Source organism: Arachis duranensis, chromosome 1, assembly GCF_000817695.3.
Source record: "Arachis duranensis cultivar V14167 chromosome 1, aradu.V14167.gnm2.J7QH, whole genome shotgun sequence".
NCBI classification, from domain to species: domain Eukaryota; kingdom Viridiplantae; phylum Streptophyta; class Magnoliopsida; order Fabales; family Fabaceae; genus Arachis; species Arachis duranensis.
The window spans coordinates 88,422,487-88,445,324 of NC_029772.3; the positions used below are offsets into that span (position 1 = coordinate 88,422,487).

At 35.1% G+C, this 22,838-nt stretch overlaps 3 protein-coding genes across 6 annotated transcripts; all 3 read left to right on the top strand.

The window, feature by feature from the left end:
• The first annotated feature begins 332 nt into the window (after positions 1 to 332).
• LOC107457746 (uncharacterized) lies at positions 333 to 8,019 on the top strand. The gene is made up of 19 exons (XM_016075915.3): positions 333 to 806; positions 1,530 to 1,796; positions 2,017 to 2,217; positions 2,404 to 2,487; positions 2,694 to 2,753; positions 2,858 to 2,902; positions 3,096 to 3,295; positions 3,383 to 3,853; positions 4,112 to 4,238; positions 4,325 to 4,522; positions 4,671 to 4,757; positions 5,286 to 5,348; positions 5,745 to 5,819; positions 5,928 to 5,978; positions 6,284 to 6,361; positions 6,568 to 6,702; positions 6,969 to 7,076; positions 7,294 to 7,359; positions 7,541 to 8,019. The coding sequence occupies exons 2-19, from the start codon at positions 1,539 to 1,541 to the stop codon at positions 7,607 to 7,609; spliced, it is 2,376 nt and encodes a 791-aa protein (XP_015931401.1). The 5' UTR covers positions 333 to 806; positions 1,530 to 1,538; the 3' UTR covers positions 7,610 to 8,019.
• A 3,543-nt stretch (positions 8,020 to 11,562) lies between these two features.
• On the top strand, positions 11,563 to 13,560 carry LOC107457768 (growth-regulating factor 1). Its single transcript, XM_052257921.1, has 4 exons — positions 11,563 to 11,917; positions 12,005 to 12,494; positions 12,573 to 13,072; positions 13,230 to 13,560. Exons 1-4 carry the CDS (start codon positions 11,719 to 11,721, stop codon positions 13,235 to 13,237), a joined length of 1,197 nt encoding a protein of 398 aa, XP_052113881.1. The 5' UTR covers positions 11,563 to 11,718; the 3' UTR covers positions 13,238 to 13,560.
• Positions 13,561 to 17,417: 3,857 nt separating this feature from the next.
• On the top strand, positions 17,418 to 22,275 carry LOC107457793 (mediator of RNA polymerase II transcription subunit 20a). 4 transcript variants are annotated; one of them, XM_016075978.3, is made up of 6 exons: positions 17,418 to 17,830; positions 20,694 to 20,836; positions 20,920 to 21,062; positions 21,154 to 21,332; positions 21,402 to 21,491; positions 21,687 to 22,275. In XM_016075978.3, exons 2-6 carry the CDS (start codon positions 20,823 to 20,825, stop codon positions 21,915 to 21,917), a joined length of 657 nt encoding a protein of 218 aa, XP_015931464.1. In that variant the 5' UTR covers positions 17,418 to 17,830; positions 20,694 to 20,822; the 3' UTR covers positions 21,918 to 22,275. The 4 variants fall into 4 exon arrangements, with proteins under 4 accessions (XP_015931464.1, XP_052117104.1, XP_020998904.1 ...); XM_052261144.1 differs by having other exon boundaries at positions 20,794 to 20,836; XM_021143245.2 differs by having other exon boundaries at positions 20,797 to 20,836.
• The last annotated feature ends 563 nt before the right edge of the window (positions 22,276 to 22,838 follow it).

The window sequence follows — 22,838 nt, forward strand, 5'->3', positions numbered from 1 at the left end:
TTAATATCAGTTTATTCATCTGTTTAATTAAATATTAATAATTTAAATTTTATTTTGTATACATAATATTTTATTGACCAATAATACATTTTTAAATAAAAATTAAATTAATTTTTAGCCTTTCTAGTTAGCCGTAAAAAAAAAAAGAACAATACACCTAATAATACATCTAATGTGATATAACAAGAGAGGTAGTAGAACTCTATAAAATTATAAAATTTATTTAAAAAAGAATCCCAATTAGAGAGTAGTAGAGGAAAAGAAAGAAATTAAAGAAGAATGTTATTGAGTAGAGAGATAAAGGAAGGGGAACCAAGTAGTAGTCACTAGTCACTACTCCCTAGTCAGCTGCGACTGCGAGCAGCACCAGAAACTGTATGTAACACTACCTCCCAAAACAAAACAAAACAACAAAACAAAGCCTCCTCCTTCTCTTTCTTTCTGCTGCATCTCATCTCATCTCTTCTCTTCCTCCCACTTTGTCGTTTTATTATTATTTCGACAACCACAAGGCTTCTCCACTGCCGCTGCTCACACTCAAATTAATATTATTATTTCCCCCCCTTTTTTTTTTCTTTTTTAGGTTCTTCTCCCTCGGTTATTCCTAAATCTAATACCACTATTTATTTATTTAATTATTTATTATTTCACACTACTTGAAGAAGCTGATTAATAATTAATTAAGCTTTAATCTTACTTTTGTTCATCCGTTAAAGCCAAGACCTCAACATCTTCGCTAAAGGCCGCCTCAACATCTCTCTATAATTTTCCTTCTTCCTCTTCCTTTTTAATTTTCCAGCTTCCAGGTCAGCTTACTCTTCTTCTTCTTCTTTCGTTAATAATTCATTTATTTCATCTATCTAACTTTTACTGTTTCCAGTTTCAGCTGCATATATGCTCAATTAGATTTTTTGTGTGCTTTTTTTCTGGGTTACTGTACCTTATATATAATAATAATAATAAGAAGAAGCTTCTATAGAACTTTATTTTTTTTTTCTCTGTGTTTTGGTTTAATTCGATGCGCATCGCGTATACTTAATCTGTGTTTTTCAGAGCAGAACGTGAAACATCCGATTTTTTACTATCACTGTGATCGGATACTACATGCTCTTTGGGATGAAAACAAATCTTTTAAATAATTAGGATTCTTTATTGTGGGGGGAAGTTTTTTAGGTTTACCTAACATCTTTTAATGAGCGACATGGGGAAAAAGGGAAATTGAATCATTGGATGTGGCCAAAGTATATGCAAAGTCCAGGGTTTTTTTACTTTGATTATTATTTTTTAATTATGTATGAAAAAAACCTTTTTTTTCTTTTTTAATTCAGTTGGTGCAATTGCTGCTAATACTAATGAGCAAAACATCTTGCTAATGGCAAGTTTAGTCAGTTCAAGTAAAGTTTTCTAAGAGTATGTTCATGTGACTACCAAATAAATGTGAAGTTCAAGCATAACATTGTTTCATAATGAATACTCTGACTTCTGACAAATTGTTTATCTGATTTTCTGTCATTGCTTATCATGATTAGGAAAGAACAATGACTGGCATAGCAAAGGAGGAAGAGTCAGCTAGTCCTAGTTGGGGTGAAGTGGCTAGGGCTGTTGCTGCTGCTGTTAGTTCTCCAACTTTGAAAGATGATACTGGTGGCAGCCAATTTCAGAGGCTGCATAATCAAGTTACAAAGATGATAAAGGGATTTTCACGCTCTCCTGATTCTAAAAATGCGTATTACAATCCAGAAATCCTGACTAGTTTGAAGCGTCAATGGGCTGCAAACTTCCAATTGCAACACACTGTATGTTACAGAATTGGGTTTTGACTTCAGTGTACCAGAATTACATTTTCCTTCTAGGCTTTTGAGTATAACAATTAAACAAAGCTCATGCTTCTTATTATCGTATTATCTTTGGAACTTGGTTTGAATGCTTGTTTCAGTTTGTTTCACTTTAAACCGTTGCATCTTTGCTCACAACTCTTTGCTGTGCCATTAAATCTTGCCTCTTTTGAGCTCGCAGGACCACAGATCTTGGAAGGAGCCTTCACAGCTGTTTGAAAGCATGGTGGTTGTGGGACTTCATCCAAATTGTGATGTTCAAGCACTGCGAAGGCAATATGTTGATAGAAAAATTGAAAGCCCGGGAAAATTGAGAAGTGCACTTGGTTATCAGAATCAATCCCGTATAGAACCCAATATAGAGCCCAATATTGAACCTCAGGTTGTGGATTTTGGTAGCAGAGATTGAATTATTGTACTTTTTTAATTCTCATTGCCAGTGCTACTTGTTCTAGTGTTCATGTATTATCATTTCAGTTTTTACTTTTATGATCACCAGAATTTTTATTGATGATTGTCTTTTTTAACCATCTCAGTACCTTTAACACTCATATTCAACTTTTTCCAGGTTTTATTTGTATATCCTCCTGAAAAAAAGCTGCCTCTTAAATGCAAGGATCTTCTCTCTTTCTGCTTCCCTGGAGGATTGGAGGTTAGGTGTATGCTTAATGAACTTTTATCTTTATATCAACAACTAATGATATTCTTACTTGTATTTGAACTCTTGGCAACAATAGTTGTTTATACATGTATTTGTACAGTGAATAGTAATAAAGTCTTCTACTTGTTCGACTTACACTTTCTTAATGTTCATATGATCATTTAGTTATGTTTCGATGTTTTTGGTTTCGGTTATAGGTCCGTGCTATTGAGAGAACCCCATCCATGAGTGAGTTGAATGAAATTCTTTTTGGGCAGGTATTTGTGCTATGCAATACTGACATTAATATTAGTTTTAGCATCATTTTTAGTTTCAGTTGGATGTTCACATTGATAACAAGTATTCTGCTTGTATATTGCAGGAACATATCAAACAAAGGGATCTGTCATTTGTGTTCAGGTTACAGGTGTGTGAAGCTATCCTATTTTAACAAAGGCAGCCTTTTCAAACCATGTGCTAAATTATATGTAGGAATTTATTCTACATATAGTTAAGACGGGGAAAAGAATGCCTTTCCTTATTTATTTATTTATGCATTGTACTTGTTGCCATGTTCATGATGTTTGAAATTCTTCTTTTTCCTTCCTTCAACTTTGTAGGGTGCAGACCATTCAACGCTTTATGGGTGTTGTGTCTTAGTTGAAGAACTAGTTCATAAGCCTTCTGGATTGCTTTCTCTGATTTCTGATAAACAACCACCTTTTTCTTCTTCGAGACGTCATATATTAACCACACAGAGATGTTACTGCATTCTTTCAAGGCTTCCATTTTTTGAATTGCACTTTGGTGTTTTACAAAGGTAGGTTTATTTAATGGGTCTATCGGTAAGCCTTCTACATATGATTTTACCATTTTTGCTCACTTTGTTCTATTAATATCTCTGAAGCATCTTCACACAAGAGAGGCTGGATCGGTTGACGAAAAGTATTGGAGATTTAAGTTTTGAATCTTTTGATGGTAACTCTGAGGATGAAAACTCAGATGGTAATTTTGAGCACATGTTAGTGAGTGATGGGCCAATGGAAGGCAAACTTGATGGAAATCCAATGATTTCTGAGTCAAGCTTAAGAAGTTCTTCGCCTGAAAATATTGTGGGTGATGCTCATCCAGAGCATCAAATGGTTAACAGGGAACTGCAGATATACGAGAGAATCAGTTATGAGATTGTTGAACCAACTGATCCTGAAACTGGAAGGGCAATGGCCAAAGAAGAATCGGGCCCTACATATTCAGAAGACTGTGATCAGTATACAGATGCTTTTGCAACCAACAAACACTCAGAAGATAAGCATTTACCCAATGCTCTATTGCCACTTCTGCGCTATTGCCAGTATGAAAGCTCAGAATCTTCCTGCAGGTACATGGCTCTGAACCTTATTACTGTTGTTTCTGGGAATCTCCTTCATTGACATGCAGAATGAGTGCAATCCTCGCTTTGTATATTATTTTTCATTTTATTTTCCTATCAATTGGATTGCTTTGTCTACATTGAATAGCTTGTTTCTTCTTGCTTATATATATATTAGACTTGTGAGGGCTTTGTATTGTCCTCAATCAAATTGTTATTACTTTCTTCAAAGTAATGCATCTCAAATGTATAATCTCCCCTTTGCAGTTTTCAGGGCTCACCTTGTGAAGATAGAAATTTCAGGAGTGATGCTGATGATAACGAGACAGAGGAAGCGTCATCCTCTGGCCAAGAGGATTCAAGTGACTTAAATGATATTCTTGAATGGGCCAAGGTTTGTAGTTTTTCTATGCATCTGGTACTGTTATCTGATCTGTTGTGGTAATAGTTTATACCTGATGATATTTTTCCAATTACCAGGAAAATAATCATGGACCACTACAGATTATAAGCGAGTATTATCGATTACCTTGCCCTGCAAGGGGCTTGGCAGTTAGATTTCATCCTTTGGAACACCTGCATCCCTTGGAATATCATAGACTAGCTGAGGAAGCTCTCTGTCTTGTTGGCCCAACTGATGGACTAAAATCATGCAGTCCTGATCTGAAATTAGTTGATGTACGTTGTTGTAAGACTTGATTGAATGAACTTTTTTCCTTTCAACTTTTGATTTAAGATTTAGATTTGACTCTTCTGGGCGGAATTCTGTCTGGTAATCCTTTGCTCATGGTAAAGACAGTACTTCATGGTTGTTTGTTCCTCACAGGCACATAATGCTCTTTTGGCAGAAGAGGCAACTGCATTATCCCTATGGGCTGTAGCATGCATATGTGGAACCTTGAGACTTGAACATGTATGTTTAATCCTTTGGTCTGCTTTTATGGACTTAAAAATGTTCTCACCATGTGCTGTTAATTTCATGCTTGATCTTCTAAGTACATGGACTCTTGTTTACCCTTCTATAGAAGGTTTGGTTAAAACTATTTTGGGTGGATTTGTTATGGTCTTACCATTTATTTTTTATGGTAGGAGTGGACTTATGCTTCAGTTGCAGCTCAAGTACATACTTTATGCATTTTTAAAGTTGAAATGTTCGACTTGGATACATCTTGTTTATATGCGAATTATTGTTTGTTGAGATATTGCTTTATTGAAAGATTTTCCACATTTACGGTGAAGGTCTGAAATTAATCATTAGTTTAGTGGCTTTTACTTTAATCAAAATTGAGGGGAAAATTCTGCATCTTATGCATTAGTTTAGCATGGAACTTTTTTCACTATGTTGAAATTCTGCCATCCAGGTGTACCAGTTTTTTGGTTGTACAAGAGTTTTGTAACTGATAGAATGTTTAATTGACTCTGTCCATTCTGTATTCTGCAGGTTTTAACGTTCTTTGCAGGAGTTCTGCTAGAGAAGCAGATAGTTGTTGTCTGTTCTAATTTGGTATGTCTTTTACAAGTTAGGAGCGAGTTAATGAGTTATTTGGGCCACTGGTTTGTTTTGTCCTTTGGAAACATAACTGTTCACTTGCTGATAGCTCCTTGATATATCGGGAACAGTAATAATATTTCGAGTAATTATGCACGTGACGCGAGTCAGTAATTTTTCTGCTTATTTTAGATGAAAGTTCAGTTTATTTTATGCATATCTAGCAAAGTAATGGTTATCATCTTTGTTTAATGAAATGGACAACTATTTTTCTCACCAGTGTTATGTTTGGGAAGATGGTTCAGTGAAGTTTACCGCAAAAATTGCTGATATTTTATCCTAGTCTACATTAGAAATAAATTTGCTGCCTTGATTTGTTTCTATATGAATTTACAATGTCTTTCTTGCCAGGGAGTTCTATCTGCTTCAGTATTGTCAGTTATTCCGCTAATCCGGCCTTACCAATGGCAAAGCCTACTAATGCCGGTTTGATTCCTTTACTTGTAACACTAAATCGAATTAGTTTTATGAATTTTTATTTATTCTTTTTTCTTTTTTCACCATATGTGATTGACTAAGAACATGACTTTCTAGGTTTTACCAAATGACATGCTTGAGTTTTTGGATGCCCCTGTCCCTTACGTGGTGAGTAATGTTTCCTACTGCTTTATTTCTTAAGGAATAATATCTAATTGAAGTCAGGCAATGAGGTTACTTTTGCCTTTTTGTTTGTTCAATTGCAACCTTAGTACTTTGCTGCATTATATATTGACGATGAATATATATCTCTTTATATCTGGTAAATTTTTCATATATTGAAAGATAAAGTTGGACTTGCAACCACAGTTTGTAGTTTTGGATTTGGTTTCATGTTAAACGTTTTTTTTTATCTTAACCCTTCTTAGAATACCCTGTCTGATTTCTGACTATCTACAAAATGATTTTTCAAGGTTGGTATCAAGAACAAGACCAGTGAAATTCAGTCAAAGTTAACCAATGTGATTCTTGTTGATGCCAATAGAAATCAGGTATGTCATTCTTTTGCAGCTCTCTTGCTGCTAATAAAAAAATAACTCGATCAAGCATAGGATGAATTTCCTTTTCTGTGTTTTATAACTTAAAAATAAGGCTTTATCGAAGGAATTGCCGAATGCGGCTTAGCTCCTAGGATTATTTCTCTTTTCATTTAGTCATTTGATGATAGATGGACCAAACTACTATTATGTTGCAACAGGTGAAGTCACCAACAATCCCACAACTGCCTAGACAGAAAGAGCTAATCTCATCTTTACGTCCTTCTCATGCAATGCTTGTAGGAGAAAGTTACACGGGTAGGAGAAGGCCAGTGTATGAATGCACAGAAGTTCAGGTGTGCCTTTCTTAATGATGTCAATGTTTCCATTCTCCATTTTTCGGTTTAATATCTTTATTATTGCTACGTTGTCAGTCATGCATATACCAAGTGGTTTAAGAGCCATTTTGCAAGAAACATTTCTCTAGTTACCTAATAGTTTGTTATATTGTGCAGTCAGAAAATTTAGTATTTCTGGTTCATCACCACTTTTTCCATGTAAAACTGTTAACAACAGTTGCTCCATATGTTTGTTCTGTTATTCTCACTTGTTTTCCTTACAGGTGGAAGCTGCAAAGGAGTTCCTTTCTGTGTTAAGATCTTACTTGGATTCACTTTGCGATAACATCCGTTCTCACACAATTACCAATGTACAATCCAATGATGATAAGGTCTGTAATTCTGTGAATTCATCCTTTAATAAGTGAATAGACGTATTCTGGAAGCAAAAAATGGAAACAATAATTGAATTACATATTATTTTTCAAAGTTCTTACTGAAAAGACATGAATTGAAGTATTCCATCCTTTATAATTGTTGGCCTTCTGTGCAAACATCATATTTTGGTAAAATATTATGAAGATCTGAGATGGTGGTTTGTACCTTCAGGTATCCTTGCTTTTGAAGGAGAGTTTCATAGAGTCTTTCCCGTACCGCGATCGGCCTTTTATGAAGGTTTACTTTTTTATCTTACTTCAGGCCTTATGCCATGTTACCAAATTGCATATCTAGTCTTGATTATGTTGTTTTAAAATGCATAACTCATCTTAATCTTGTACACAAACATTAGATTGTATTGTTTTCAGATTATTAATGCTGATCATTTTCCCCCATTTGTTGCTTCGGTTGTTTACAGCTTTTCGTGGATACGCAGCTATTTTCCGTACATACAGATCTTATACTCTCTTTCTTCCAAAAAGAATAGGGACGCAATGCAAAGCTTCATGGGAATAATTGTGTTTATTCTAGCTTGAACGCAAGTTCAGTGTTGTACAATTTTCCTACATTGAGTTAAAATATAATTCAGATTCCTTACTCACAAGGCTTTATGCGGCACATGTAAATGAACAGTCAAATAATATGTTCAAGCTTAAAAGTTCTATAGGTTTTTATTCCATATGAATGTTATTTTCCTACAGTAGGATCGAAGATATGATTCGAATCTTATGTCAAATGTAAATATCTCAATCTCTCTTTACTGTTATTATGCTTGTATCATGAAGTTACCAACTGTTATCATGTTCTATTGTTGAAGAATTACATGGAAACTTTGACCGTATTCCTTTGAAAAGTAATGGGTTTATTTTGGATTAATAATATTTTACTATCTGAAAAGATGCTGATTAAGGAAAGTAGTATTGATGGTTCAGGAAGGCTTTTTATGCACATCACGTGAGGGTTGGATACAGAGGAAAATATTCTCAGAAATTTTTACTAGAAAAAACTTGCTTGAAGTGGCATAACATAATACAAGTATTATGCCAAATGTCAACTATTTTTGGCTTTTGTTTTTGGGCAGCATTTATTTGGAACATATAGCACTGTGGCAGCACTTATACAAGCATATGCCCCCGTGTTCAAGGGATTCTTATTTTGAAAATGACTTAGAGAAATGTGAATGTATAAACACAATGTCACAAGTATAAGTATATAGAACTATTCACTTGAGATAATATTGAAAAGTGTGGTCCAACTTGAAGGAAATAGCAGTTCTCAGGCTGATTAAAAATCAGAATGATAAAGCAAAGATAGCGGGATTTGGCCTCCTGGCTACTACATTAATGGAAAACATTTGGTGTGTCCATTTCCTTTATTTATTTAACTTCTTAAATGTGTCCCTGTTTCTGTAGCTTTGATTAATTTGTACTTTGAATTTATATTGACTCTGATAGAGTGCCAAATATAAAGGTGCATACAATGCTTATATTAGAGGCCACAGCTTCTGTGTTTTCATAAAGTGGAACAAATAATGGTAATGCTAGGGGGCACACATGTACCATGCACTTTATTTTTTCACCCTTTTTATATGAGGCTTGAACACAACATTAAAACGGAAAAATTCAAAACTCACCTAGCTTATCTTTATTACCTATATATGCTTAAAAAGTAATTATATAATTGTCTTAAAATTAAAACATATGAAGTAAATAAAATCATAAAACATGGGGTGTTGTTTGGTTAAACACCAAGAGGGAAAAATTGTGTTATATCCTAAGTGAACTCAACATGCTTGTTCATAAGTTCTGTTGGTTTTAGTTGATCAACTTCACTCTTAGGATTGATTATTCTTAATTAACATTTTCATGTATATTATCTTCTTTAAAAGTTAGCTAAAATATTATTAACCATTTAGTATTAGATAGAGTCAAACATTCAACAAACTAATCAATTTTCGGCTTCTGTTGCTGAATAGTTGAAGAGCAGCTTATATACTATATATCTAATAAATGCTATTATGAATCAAATTTCTTGTTTTTATCATCAAATTCAAATTTCAATATTAATCAGTACTACAACTTTGGTGAACAATGAATGCTCTTGTGTACTATTGCCATAGCAGATTCGGTTGGGACTTGCCTTTCAGCAGAGAATGTTAGTAGTGATGAGGTCATCACATCAAGTTAATAAAAATAAAAATAAAAATGTTCAGATATTTTTTAAAATTTATCATCCTGAAATTTATTAGTGTAATTAATCTTCCAACCCATTAAGATAGACTTGATCTCTTTTTTAGATTCACCCTTACTGCTCAAAAACATTCCAATGAGGTTTGTCATATAAAAAAAGCATTTTTTCTGAAACATAGGTGCAAAAATGAACTGATTTGTTTATATCCTTAAAAAGAAAGGAAAATATGCATTATATAATCTCTCTAAATTGAACTAAACTAAATACAATTTAAAAAGAGTAATAAGATAAATTTGAATAAAACCTGTAAGATAAGGTATATAATTGAGTAGTAATAGAAGCCTAAGTAAGATATATAAGACATACAATTTTGTTTTCTTTGGTTGTTTGATGAAGCAAGGTGTTGTACAAAGGTAGAAAGGGTGTGTTTGTTCAGCTAGGTCTAGTGGTGGGGATACAAAACATTTATGAAAAATGCAACTTGTACTATACTCACCTGCCATACACTTAAAATACAGCAATACCTTTAAAGATCTCAAGATTTTAATACAATTCATCCAATTGTATTTACTTTTATGTCCCCCATTTGGTTGACTAGCTTTTTTATATCTTAAAGACCTAAGCAGACATTCTTATTCTTACTTGGAACATGATTTTGCTTGCAATATATATTCAGATTGTAGTTTTTCTCCAATTGCTAAGTAGTATCCATCAAGTTTTGTTAGACTAGATTATGCAAATAGTTGGCAAGTTGTTTCCAAAATTGATCCTATTGAAAGGATAATTTACATCACATTGGTTGTGAAGTAGTGCAAATAAATTGTCCTCCTTTTTCTGCCATAATGCATAGAAGAAAAAAAGAGTATATTAGTGTGTATTTAGGAGCATGTGTTGGTGTTTCTATAAGAATGATGTTGAAACCCCCAGGGTAAACGGAAGGATCAAAGTTATAACACCAAGTCAGTGAAGTCACTGAAAAAAGGGTTATAAATGTCTGAACACTAATCACTGTAAGAGTGTAAGTAAGTACAAGATTTGCATTAGTACTAGTATTACCTAACTAGCCTTACTTTTAACAGAACACCAAACTTGTTTTCTTCCAATAGAGCTAGCAAAAGGACAACACAAAATGGTAAATAAACCAGTTTTACTATCTAAGATGAGATAAATCCAATTAATATTTTTACCATCAAACAAAAATATATGAACAGAAGTGGACCAAATGAAGCTAACTGTTAGCAGCATATGCATACATCAGTTAGTGCAGTAACAAGTTAAAGAGAAAGAAAGAAAGAAAGAAAAAGAAAAAATGACCGAGGTTTTGTGAATTATGATAGAGCCAAAGAAGCCCCTGGGCTGCACCACTGAGTGAGTGATGTTGGCACATTTATTTTCCAAATGAAAAAGGGTCAAATTGTAAGTGGGGAGGGGTGGGGGGTTCTGTTCTGGTTCTGGTTTCTGGTTCTGGTCAGGGGTCTGAGGTAAAGGAACAGAAAAAGTAAATGAGAGTTAGTAGCAGTAAAAGCTCATATAAAACCGTACAACCTTCTCAGACCAGGGATTGGTTTCAGACACCAACACTCTTTAATGTATTAATACAATAATACTAATACTAATAATAACTATTTCCTCTTTTGTCTTTAGACCCTCTTTTTCTTTCTCTCTCTTCTAGTTTATGGATTTCCGTAAAGATGTCAGAGACAAGAGCTGCCAGAGAGCCAGCTTAGTTGCAGAAGCACCAGTAGCTGCAGCAGCACCAGCACCAGCATCAGAGAGGTGCAGTCATAATAGGAGCAGCAAGCACATAGTAAGAGAGAGAAAACATAACTCTCTCTCTTTCTAACAACTTCAATGTTGCTTTGCACATATTACATTATAAATATTAAGATTGAATCAGCTCACTTAATTATAATATATCAACATGTTACCCTCAAACTCTGATTCACTTAATTGTTTATTTGATATATAATATGTGTTTTAAGAAATAAGACATTTTGTGTTAAAGAAAAAAGAGAGGATTGTGAAGGCATGCAGGTGGCTAGGTCAGTAAAGAGAACCATTAGTTTTATGTATGTACAGAAGATTCTGTAGCCCAATGGTCCCTGAAATAAATATACCTACTCTCTCTCCCTCCCTCCCTCCCAAGGTTCCTAATAATAATAAATATAATAAGTAATGAGAGAGCAATAGAATAAGGCAATAACCCCTCACACACTCTATTATAACTCTGATATTAAAATATCTATCTATCTATCTATCTATCTCTGCTGCTATTTGAATCTGTATTCCACTACTTACTGCAGAGTAAGTGAGGCCTCAGGAGCCTTTTCTGTTTCATTCTTCATTTGTTTTCTACCATCAAAATCATCATCTCTTCTTCTTCTTCTTTACAGAAAAAATGATCTGATGATGAATGGTGGAAGCAGCAGGAGCAGCAGGTTCCCATTCACACCATCACAGTGGCAAGAGCTTGAACACCAAGCACTCATCTACAAATACATGGCTTCCGGCATCTCCATCCCCCCTGATCTCCTCTTCTCCATCAAAAGAGGCTACCACCTTGACCACTCTAGGCTCTTCCCTCACCACCACCCTCCACAACACCGTGAGTACTTGTTGTTTGTCTTCCTTATCTATGTATATGTACATGAACTTGTTCAAGTCATAACATACAAGTATGCTATGCATGCAGTTGGATGGAACTATCTGCAGATGGGTCTGGGAAGAAAGATAGACCCTGAACCAGGAAGATGCAGAAGAACCGATGGAAAAAAATGGAGATGCTCAAAGGAAGCATATCCAGATTCAAAGTACTGTGAGAGGCACATGCACAGAGGCAAGAACCGTTCAAGAAAGCCTGTGGAACAACAACAACCTTTGAAACAATCACCAGCAGCAGCACCAACGAACACCGATGATGCTGCTGCTTCTTCTCATCATGCTCCATCTTCTTCAACCACAACAACAATCTTATCAATCACCAACAACAATAACTCTCTCTCTCCTCTCTCATCTGCATCACTGTCCTCTCATCATGACCTTTATCATCAACACCAACACCAACACTCCTTCCTCTACCACCACCAACCCTCTTCAAGGTCCTCCAACTCCATTGGCTTCTCTTTTCAGGACAACAACGCTGCTCCTTTGTTTCTTGACACCCAGACCAACACCGACTGCAGGTACTGCTTGCTAATGCTTCACTTTTCACGCTCCATTTCTGTGTTTTGGTGAGTGATTCTCTTTTTAATTTGGTATAGAGAGAGGTATATTTATGGGCTGAAAGAGGAGGTGGATGAGCATGCTTTCTTCACTGAACCTTCGGGAACAATGAGAAGCTTCTCTGCTTCGTCCATGGATGATTCATGGCAGCTGACACCACTCACCATAAGCTCCTCAACTTCTTCGAAGCAGAGGAGCTGCTCTGGCTTGTCCAATGAAAACAACAACGAGTACTCTTACTTGCAGCTTCACCACCATAGCTTCAACGCTGATCATAACAACAACAACTCAAAGCAAAGAGAAGCAGAACAAGATCATCATCAGCAGGGTGGTGGTTGCTACATGGCTCTTGGGAAAGAAGAAGAGCCACATCATCAGAAGACCACCGTTCATCGTTTCTTCGATGAATGGCCTCACAAGAGTAGAGGAGGCTCATCCTGGCTTGATTTGGATGATAAATCTTCCACTACTCAGCTTTCCATTTCCATCCCCACATCCTCTCATGACTTCACAACCTTCACTTCAAGGAACACTAGAGGTAATTAAGTTAGTTAAATGGAATCACATTCACTTTGTTAATCCATTTTTATTAGAGACAATGATAAAATTAAATATGTAGTGTGTTGAATTGAATCTTTTATTATTGTGGCTGGGGATTGATTGCTGAAAAGCTTGGAATTTTTTATTTTATGCAGATGGTTAAGCTTAGCTTTCAAAAGTGGGACCTACCCCTTGGCATGTGGGTGAGAGTAAGACTGAATCAATGTACTTTGGCAAGGGATGAGTGGGGTTTGCACATGGACATGGACATGGTTGTGAAAAGAGTATCTATTCCTATTCCGGTTTCAAGTGCTCCCCCGTTTTTCCACCTGTGTTTTGTAAATGAAGTTCAAGTGGATTTGTGTCTCCATGACAGGGATCCAATGTCTTAATGTCTTTACCTCTTTACTGCTTTCTTATTTCTTATGTGTTTTCTAATTCTATGCTCTATTATTATTATTATTATTATTTGCCTTTTCTCTATCATTAGTCTTTCTACCAAACATATTTTCTCATGTTTATGGTAATTACACTTTTCTTTGTGTTCTTCATGCTCCCTCAAAAGTTAAGAAACCAAAAAAGCAAAGTAACACCCAAACATGAAATATTATACTGTTGATTAAGGAATAAGTTTTGGACAAAGTGAGTATTTTATAATTATTCATTCATATGCCTCTGACTCTGAGCTGAGCATAGAAATAATAATATAGCAGCACAAATGATTATTACACAGTTCGTTTTTTGTTTTTACCCTTTACTTTCTAGTTTGTATAACTCTACTAAAATCTTATGTGTTATGAGATTTGCACAAGTAATTTTACATACAGATGATCGTAATTTTCTTTACACCCTTCAATTTTATAGTAGAATGACACCAAAATACTGAAATACGACGTTCAGTTATTTGGATCGGTGCGCGTAACGTGCAGTATTTGTCAGTTTTATTTAAAAAAAAGGAAAACAAAGCCATATATAAACACGTCATCCCTTGTCTATATAGCAGAAGAGATGTCAAGATTCAAGAATTTATCAATATGGTGATTGCTAATTTGTTACGCTGCCTAAAAGTGTTTATCTAACTTATTAAAAAGAGTAAAAATATTTATCTAATTTATTAAAAAAGTTAAAAATTAATATTTAATTTTAAAAATATAAAAGTAAATAATTATTAAATATTTAAAAGTTATTCTAAAAAATAAGTTAGGCAAAAATTAAACACTAAGTTATAGACACACTAGAATTTACTTTATCAACATATAGGAACAGATTTCTTTACCGTTAGAAAAAAAAAGCCAACGAACTATAATTCAAATGTCATAGTTTCTCTATTATTGTCAATAATTTATAAGATTATTTTGAATTTATTAATCCTTTGGTGTTAACAATCCGAAATATCATGTCTTAGAAATTGCGTGCTGATCTTCGGTTAATATTGAGAAATACAAATACAGTAGTAGATATCATGATAAAGAATGCAATGAGCTTCCGCCTTAAAAGAAGTTTAAAAGTAAAATTCAGCAGAATTTTATTTTTTAAGTAGTTTCTAGTTTATTTTTCTTTCTTAGTTGTTGTCTATTTTTTTTCAAGTCACAAAAAAATAAAAAATGTTATAATTTCTTTATACTTATTTAAATATTGCTCGTTCTAATTTCACTTCTAACTTTAGAAAAAAAATAAAAAAAATAAATAAATAGAAGTTTGATAGTAATATGAGTCGTAGCCAGAAAAACTGAACCAAGGAGTGAAGAACTATATACATGAGTGATAAAATGATTAAAATCTTGCATATCTTATTGGGGGAAAAGCTTTATAATTAGGATGTGTAATTTAATTGGAAGCATGTGTAATGTTATCATCTCAGTTCTCAAATTTACATTACATACAATATTTTAGAATTTTCCCCATTGCTTTTATTCCTGCTTTGAGTGCTTTCTCTTTTTGTGTGTTAAAGGCTTTAAGTAATTTTTTTAGTTACTATCCCATTAAGTGAGTGACATAATATAGATTAGGATTAAAGCATGCACGAGTGTGATTCCTGGAAATTAAAATGAAAAGGAAAAGGAAGTGCCACATCTTTGGATTGTGGAAATCAGCTTTAGCTAAAAGAGAAAAGAAGGAAAAAAGGTAGCATGATTCTGATTTGAGAAGAAGGTGGGGTGGGTGAAGGTGAGGTGAGTGGGACTGTTGTTGCATTGGGTCCTCAAAAAGAGTAACTAGTGCCCTTGGCTAAGACCTATGGGGACTTCACTCTTCAGGCCTACAACCACTGACTCTAAGGACACATAACCATTCTTATCCTCTTTCTCTTCCACCATTCAACCACCTCTTCTGACTTCTGACTCCAACTCCTTCAAACCATTCTCTTTCTCCCTTTCTTCCTTTCTAATCAAATTTCAATTTCAGATACAATAATGCTAGTAACCAACTCTCTATAAACCAAGAATAAGCCAAAATGCTTTTAGATAAATCTAAAACTTCTACTTAAATGGTACTTATGCTAAGCATTAGGATGTTTCTTCTACTAAATATTAGAATGTTTCTTTTTCATACTAAATAGACGTTCTTTTATATATTTTTTAAATGATTTACTGCAGCCGTATGGAGAGGAAGTGGATTCGATAGAGATTTCACCGTGATTCTAGCCAAGAATACCTCAACTATCTCTTCACACTTGAATTTGACATTAAAACTAATTAATAACAAATATTTTAATATATAAATAAATATAATTAATTAAAATCATTATAAATAATTAAGTTGTTTAATTTTTGGCTAATCAACACTACTTAATTCATTAATATTGCAATATATTTTTTCTTATTCTATGTATAATTGGGGATTAGACGATTAGTACCACTGAGTTGTATATCATGTTGCTATTGTTGTTGGCTCGAACTCATGCCATCCCATCATTTATTCCAATTCCAATATATTTTAATTATTAAATAAAGAGTAAAGTATCATTTTTATTGTTAATATTTGGAATAAAGAGTAAACTCTATTCCCATCTTTCAGTGAGTATCGAACTCAAGAAAAGTGGTTAAGGGACACAAATCCTCATCCATCTGTGCCAACTTGCGTTGGTAAATAAATGATACTTTACTCTTAAATAAAATATCCAAACTTTTTTTTGACCGAATTTGTCCAAATTGTAGCTTGATAGGTATTCTTTCCATTGGATTGAATTTTTCTCTATACATTTTTTTCCCTGTCCCATCCATTGTCCATCTTATAAAGTATAAACATGTATAAAATCACAATCCACCTACAACTCCTTTTTTTTAAAGAATAATAATTTCTTAAAAACAATCCAAGTTCATGCGACACCAAAAAAATACTCATCTTAAGAAAAATATGACACAAACCATTATTTTACCAAGGCCCAATCGCAACAAAACATATTTTCTTAAAAGCCCACGTAATTCTTTTGGGATTTATTTTTCTTATCTTCCTTGTGAGTTGACGTATAAACAGTAAAAATCAATGATTTGAAAATCGACTTAAACTGACCGATCGAATCATAAACCGTTAACAAATACGATTCGAATAGATAACAAAATCGACAGATTTAAAAATCGAAGTTGAACCGTTAAATCGGTCGAATCGAACCGTGACTCAGCCGGTTTTTTAAATTGGCTGGCAAAATACTGTTTTGCATGCTGAAAAAAGGGCCAAAGGAGAACGAACCCTAGTCTCACCCATAGACCCACTCACCTCTCTCCTCTCGAGCCTCCACAGTCCACTATCATCTCTCGCTCTCAGTTCTCACGTCTCCGGTCTCTACCTCGAGCTTCCGGCGCAACCTCCGTCCAGCCACCACCACTGTTTGCGCAGCCACGCTCCATCGCTATGTCAGCCCTCGAAAATCGCAGCCACCGCCAGCGCCACTTTTCGTCGCGCAGTTAGGGACTGCTAGCACCAGCTCTGTTCAACCCTGCCACCCCTTCAGCCACTTCTTGCCAGCCACTGTCCCTATCCCCGCCAGATCTGCATTCTTCAGACTTCCAGCTTCTAACCCTAGGTATGAATTTTGCTTTTTTTTTTTGGTAATATTACACTCACAACACCACTACTCTGCTTCAAACTCTACAACTTCTAATTTCTATTACAATAAGTAACTATTTGATTTGGTCAATGTTTTGAAAATCGGACCGGACCGGTCAGTCAGACCGATTTAACCGTGAACCGACAATATTAACGATCCGGTCAGGCATATGAAACCGATAATCAGAAAACCGACAAAAAACGTTGAACCGGACGAGAACCGACCGGTCAGACCGAACCGGAACCCGCCCGGTTTACACAAAGGGAAGCTCTTTCGTTTCTTTCTCCCGTTCTCCCTTTCTTTGTTTCAGTCAGAGAAATCACACAAACGCAACCGCAAAACCCTAGCACTGTAAGCCTACACCACCGCCACAAGGAGTGGCATACTGCCGCCCTCCGTCGCACTCAAAGTTCGCCATCCATCATCTAGCTTCCCTCGTGCTCCAAGTCTTCAACCCCTGTTCGCTGTCACCGATCGCGGTTGCTTCTTCGAGCTCGGCGTCCGTCGTTTTTGTCTGCTCAGCCGCGCTTCCGTCGCCGTTTGTTTACCGTTCACGTTCGCATCTTCGTTCGCGTTCTTCGCCGTTCGCTTTCGCTCGGCGTTCACCGTTCGAGTTCGCGTTCGTCTGGAAGCCACGTTGCTCTGCTTCAAACTCTGCGACCAACCCGCGCGCTCCACTCAGCCGTCGAACTGCTCTCTGTTGCCCCCGCCGTGAGTTCCCTAAACCCGCCACCAGACAATACACTCACACAACACCAATACTCTTCTTCAAACTCTGCAACTTCTGATTTCTATTACAATAAGTAATTATTTGATTTGGTAGTGGTTTGTATTTTTTTATAGACTAAATTAAAGTTACAATAGTTATGTTCTCTTCTCTATCACATTGAAATTAAGCTTTGAGTTCTCTTATTTCGTTTTAATTTTACCGCACTCAACATGTTTGATGAAATGCTTTAACCATATTTCTGGTTGGTTTTATAATTTCTAGCTTTTAGAAACTTAGTAAGTTGATTGCATGTGAAATTAGAATAATTGGATCATAATAATTAGGAAATTTTAGCTGTACAAATAGCATTTTTGCAGAAAACATATTAGCTGATGATTCCACTTGCATTAGTGTTCTTCTGGAAAATTTTTTAACCGTTACTGTGAACTTGTTAATTTGCTAATTGTTCTTGTGTTCTTCTGTTACTTTTAATTTTTTTGTTTTGTTGTGATTTTCTGTTCTTGAATTTGTTAAGTTGATAATTTGCTAAATTGTTGGGCTGCTGTTGTTTTAATTTGTCAAATTGTTAGGTTGCTGCGACTTAATTTGTTGGATTTTCTATTTAGGTCTTGTTCTTGTTTATTTGCTAAATTGTTGTTGTGTATTTATTGTTTATTTGCTGGATATTGGTAATCATTGTCTTTGAGATTATTTACTATGCAGGTTTAGTGTCATCACTGTTTTGGAATGTTTTATAATGTACTAATGTTTGTTGCTGTTTTGTAATTGCTGGTTGCAGGTTTAGTGTGATTATTGGTTAATGTTTTGTAATGTTTGGTGCTGAATGCTGATTGTTGAGTTCGGATATGGTTGTTTATTTTGACTTGGGTAAAGAGACTTATGGTCATTTTTTCCTGCCTTATACTGATTCAGATGATTATTTTCAGAGGATGAGCACTTATTTATGTATTTTGAGAAACTGTTTTTCTGTGTGTTATGAGCATTTGGTGAAGCCTGTATTGTACCTATTCAAAGCTTAGTTTTACCAAATGGTCTTCAAAGCAACTCATCCAAAATGCTACTGCACAAATCCAAGTCTATTGTCTCTAAAAGCCTGTATGCACCTTCATTTGGTGAAGCCTTTCTAGCACTAGTCCACTACCAACTTTGTTATTAATAATGTTATCAAATTTATTTATCCAGAGTACTATGTTTATTTTTTAGTTGGATTTATGATAATTCATTTGATATTCTTCCTATTTTTATCAGATATTTCTTTTAACATTTTGTGTACTGATGAAGAATTGTACTTGCTTGTTATCATGCTTTCATTTGGCAATTTGCATTTAATATAAAAAGGAAAATCCTAAGAGAGTAATTCACCACTCCATTAGAAAAACTTCATACTACCTTATACCCTCAACTTAATACTTGCATATTTATAATTTATTTATTATTCTATGCTAAATCGGTTTTTCCGGTTGAACCATCGGTTAGACCGGTTGGACCAGTAAACCAGTGAACCAGTAACTAAAACGGTTTGATGACCGGTCCGGTTCTCAGAACCTTGGATTTGGTACTGGTTTGAATTTTTTCATGGACTGAATTAAAGTTACAATAGTTATGTTCTCTTCTCTATCACATTAATATTAAGCTTTGAATTCTCTTATTTCGTTTTAATTTTACCGCACTCAACATGTTTGATGAAATGCTTTAACCATATTTCTGGTTGGTTTTATAATTTCTAGCTTTTAGAAACTTAGTAAGTTGATTTCATGTGAAATTAGAATAATTGGGTCTTAGTAATTAGGAAATTTTAGCTGCACAAATAGCATCTTTGCAGAAAATATATTAGCATGATGATTCCACTTGCATTAGTGTTCTTCTGGTAAATTTTAACTGTTATTGTGAACTTATTAATTTGCTAATTGTTCTTTGTTGTTGTTCTGTTGTTCTTCTGTTGCTTTTAATTTTTTTTGTTTTTGTTGTGATTTTCTGTTCATGAACTTGTTAAGTTGATAATTTGCTAAATTGTTGGGCTGCTCTTGTTTTAATTTGCTAAATTGTTAGGTTGCTGCGATTTAATTTGTTGGATTTTCTATTTAGGTCTTGTTCTTGTTTATTTGCTAAATTGTTGTTGTGTATTTATTGTTGTCTTTGAGATTATTGCTGGATATTGGTGATCATTGATTTATTATATGCTTCATGGTTCCATTGTTTTCTTCTTCTCAAGGAAAAAAAAATTCTGTTTTCATTGATTGTTTGTTTTGTTTCAGAAATCAATTTCTTGTGATCAATGCTCAAACTCTGAATGTTGTTTTGCTGTTTTTGTTTTGTTTCAGAAATTAATTTCTTGTGATCAATGCTCAAACTCTGAATGTTATTCTGTTTTGTTTTAAGGCTGTGTTTGGAAGAGGTGATGATTTCTGAGTGTTGTTTTGTTTTTGTTTCAAGGCTGTGTTGTGTTCAATTTTCATTTTGTAGAAAATTCTGAGGTATATAAGAATTAAGAAGGAAAACTATTTCAATGGTATTACTCTGTTGATTCTGGTCTGCTACAAGCTTGAACATAGAATTGAAGAGAGAAACCCTCTATTATTTCATCATTGGCCTATTTTTGGCATTGTATATCATTGTAGTTTGTTTATTTATAGAACTAGTTGTTTATGATCCCCTTTTGAAGTAAAAAAATGCAGAAGAGTGTTTAGAACTAGTGTCTCTATTCACTAAATTTTTATAGAATCAGGTGTTTATTATAAAATGGTTTTTTCTGTTAAACCATGGTTGAACTGGTTGAATCACGGTTGAACCAATGAACTAGTAAACCAGTAACTAGAACGGTTCAATGATCGGTTCGATTTTCAGAATCTTGGTAAAAACAAGCTACGAGCTTACTACCCTGATACCCTGCCTCTGTGAGTTGAGTTTTGCTTTGAATCTTTTGAATTTGTTGCAAACGGAATAGCAGATAAAGCTTCGAAGTGACAACTGAAGATGACAGTCAAATGGTACCATCGCCTTCTCTTCCATCTGCGTTTGAAATTTTTTTCTCTCATAAAATGTTAATTTCTTTTTTTTTTTTTATCAATAGGATTCTTCACTGGACTCCAACCCAAGGATCTGTCGTCAATAGCCAAATCCTGAACGAGATTTCGCAGTGCGTCGAGAGCTTCAACGCCGTCAAAGACGGAAGGTGGAAGGCTACCCTCACTTTCTACAGACCCAATCTGCGAGGTTTTTTTTATTTTTATTTAACCCCCTTTCCCTCTCTTGTTCTCTGGAACCCTAACGTTACGATTCTGATTGGTGCCGTAACTTGTAACAGACCCAACGATTCCCAGCGAATTCCCGCGTGATTTTCTGGGGATTTCGCTTTTGGAGCAGCCCAACAAATACTACTTCATAATTCGCGGTAACAAAATAATCCTTGAGGCTGATTCTACTATCTTGACTATAATGGAGAAATTGCAGTCTTATAAATCCAAAGTTGCTCTTAATTTCGAGGTGAATTTACTCATTTACCGTTGTTATAACTGTCTCTGTGGTTTGTTGCTTAATATAATGATGGTGCAGGGAGTGCAGTATAAAATGGGTGACTTTCAGATGAAGGTGGTCAAAGTTGTTCCCAATCAAGGTGAAAGTCTCAGAGGAATTTTGATTGAGGTAACCACTTCTCAATTTTGATTGAGGAATTTTAGTTTATAAGCTAGTTGACCTGATAGTGAAGATACATGTTGTGCTACTTGGATTTTATCAATATGATTATCTCCCTAACTTTTATTGTTAAGTTTGAGGGAACCCGAAAACATACTTGTGTAGACATTTAATTAAGTCAAATTTGGCCTATGCTTTCTGCAGATTGAGTATCTCCCTATCTCATCAATCGAAAAAGCCAAGCCAATTATGGAAGAATTTCTTGAGCTGTGGCGAGAAGTCATGTCTAAAAAATCATTACCAGGGCATTTCTCGCAAGCAGAACCACATTTTGCAGAGTATAAGCTTCCCGACAATTATACCTCACAACATACAGCTATCCAGTATGCTGCTGCGTTAGCCCAACTAATTGCATCAGCACAGTTAAGGGGCTAGGAGGATTCCTAGGTATCTGTCCTCATATGTTAGTTGAAAGTTGAAAGACTTCATCTTTCCCTCGAGGAACAGCCAATTGTTCTAACCTTGATTGTATTTAGCTGGCTAAACTCCGACACCCAGTGGCAGGGTGATTGGGTTCCACTCAACGAAGGAGACTCTGGTGATGTTCATATTGCTTTGCACTCGTTAAAGGGAACACATGTTCCACTTCTTTAGCGAACTCAAACCAAAATGAAAATATTGTAACTGTATGAGTCATTTTTGTTCTCACTTTTTGTCTGCCAAATATTACAGGTATTGATCCTTATCTTAATGTCTTATACCTATTGATCACGTAGTATTGTTATTAGTTATACATCAGTCTTGAATCTTGATTGAACGGAAGAGAGAAGAAAAAACTGGCTTGGCAAAATCTCGACTGCGAACCAAACTAGCAATAACCAATAAGTATATTAAGAGAAAATAACTTGAAAAGGTCATGCACATTTCCTCACAGCTCTATTTGAATTAAACTCTCAACTCACGCAGTGGTTGAAGTATTCTGTTCAATCCGTCAAAATTGTAAAGCGATACACATTCACTTTTAAATATGAATGTGTTCTGGACATCCTATCCGAGCCTGGTCCCAACTCACCTGCCGATTCGATCCCTAAGGAAGAACCCACGGTCGCAGCATACCCTAGGCCCTATAACAGCTTTCCAAACGTCAAAAACTAAACACTCATCAAACCCCTAAAAGGGAAGGGATAACAAGAATTCAAAATCAGCTCCTCCAACAAGCCGTCACTGTATAAAAGGGGAGCAATTAGCTCTCTCATTCTCCAGGATTCTTTAGTTCCTGCCTCACCCAACTCCCCGTCCAGGTAGTCTCTCAACAGAATGCATGCATCATGCATGCATGCACATATACAACCGGTA

Bases quoted from the DNA above. Each gene is read 5' to 3' on its own strand.
- LOC107457793 (XM_016075978.3), top strand. The intron at 21,333-21,401 runs GTGAATTTACTC...ATGATGGTGCAG, and splicing joins AAGTTGCTCTTAATTTCGAG to GGAGTGCAGTATAAAATGGG. The intron at 21,492-21,686 runs GTAACCACTTCT...TGCTTTCTGCAG, and splicing joins TCAGAGGAATTTTGATTGAG to ATTGAGTATCTCCCTATCTC.
- LOC107457746 (XM_016075915.3), top strand. From the start codon at position 1,539: ATGACTGGCATAGCAAAGGAGGAAGAGTCAGCTAGTCCTAGTTGGGGT. The intron at 2,903-3,095 runs GTGTGTGAAGCT...TCAACTTTGTAG, and splicing joins CATTTGTGTTCAGGTTACAG to GGTGCAGACCATTCAACGCT. The intron at 3,854-4,111 runs GTACATGGCTCT...TCCCCTTTGCAG, and splicing joins AGCTCAGAATCTTCCTGCAG to TTTTCAGGGCTCACCTTGTG.
- LOC107457768 (XM_052257921.1), top strand. From the start codon at position 11,719: ATGATGAATGGTGGAAGCAGCAGGAGCAGCAGGTTCCCATTCACACCA. The intron at 11,918-12,004 runs GTGAGTACTTGT...CTATGCATGCAG, and splicing joins CCACCACCCTCCACAACACC to TTGGATGGAACTATCTGCAG. The intron at 12,495-12,572 runs GTACTGCTTGCT...AATTTGGTATAG, and splicing joins CAGACCAACACCGACTGCAG to AGAGAGGTATATTTATGGGC.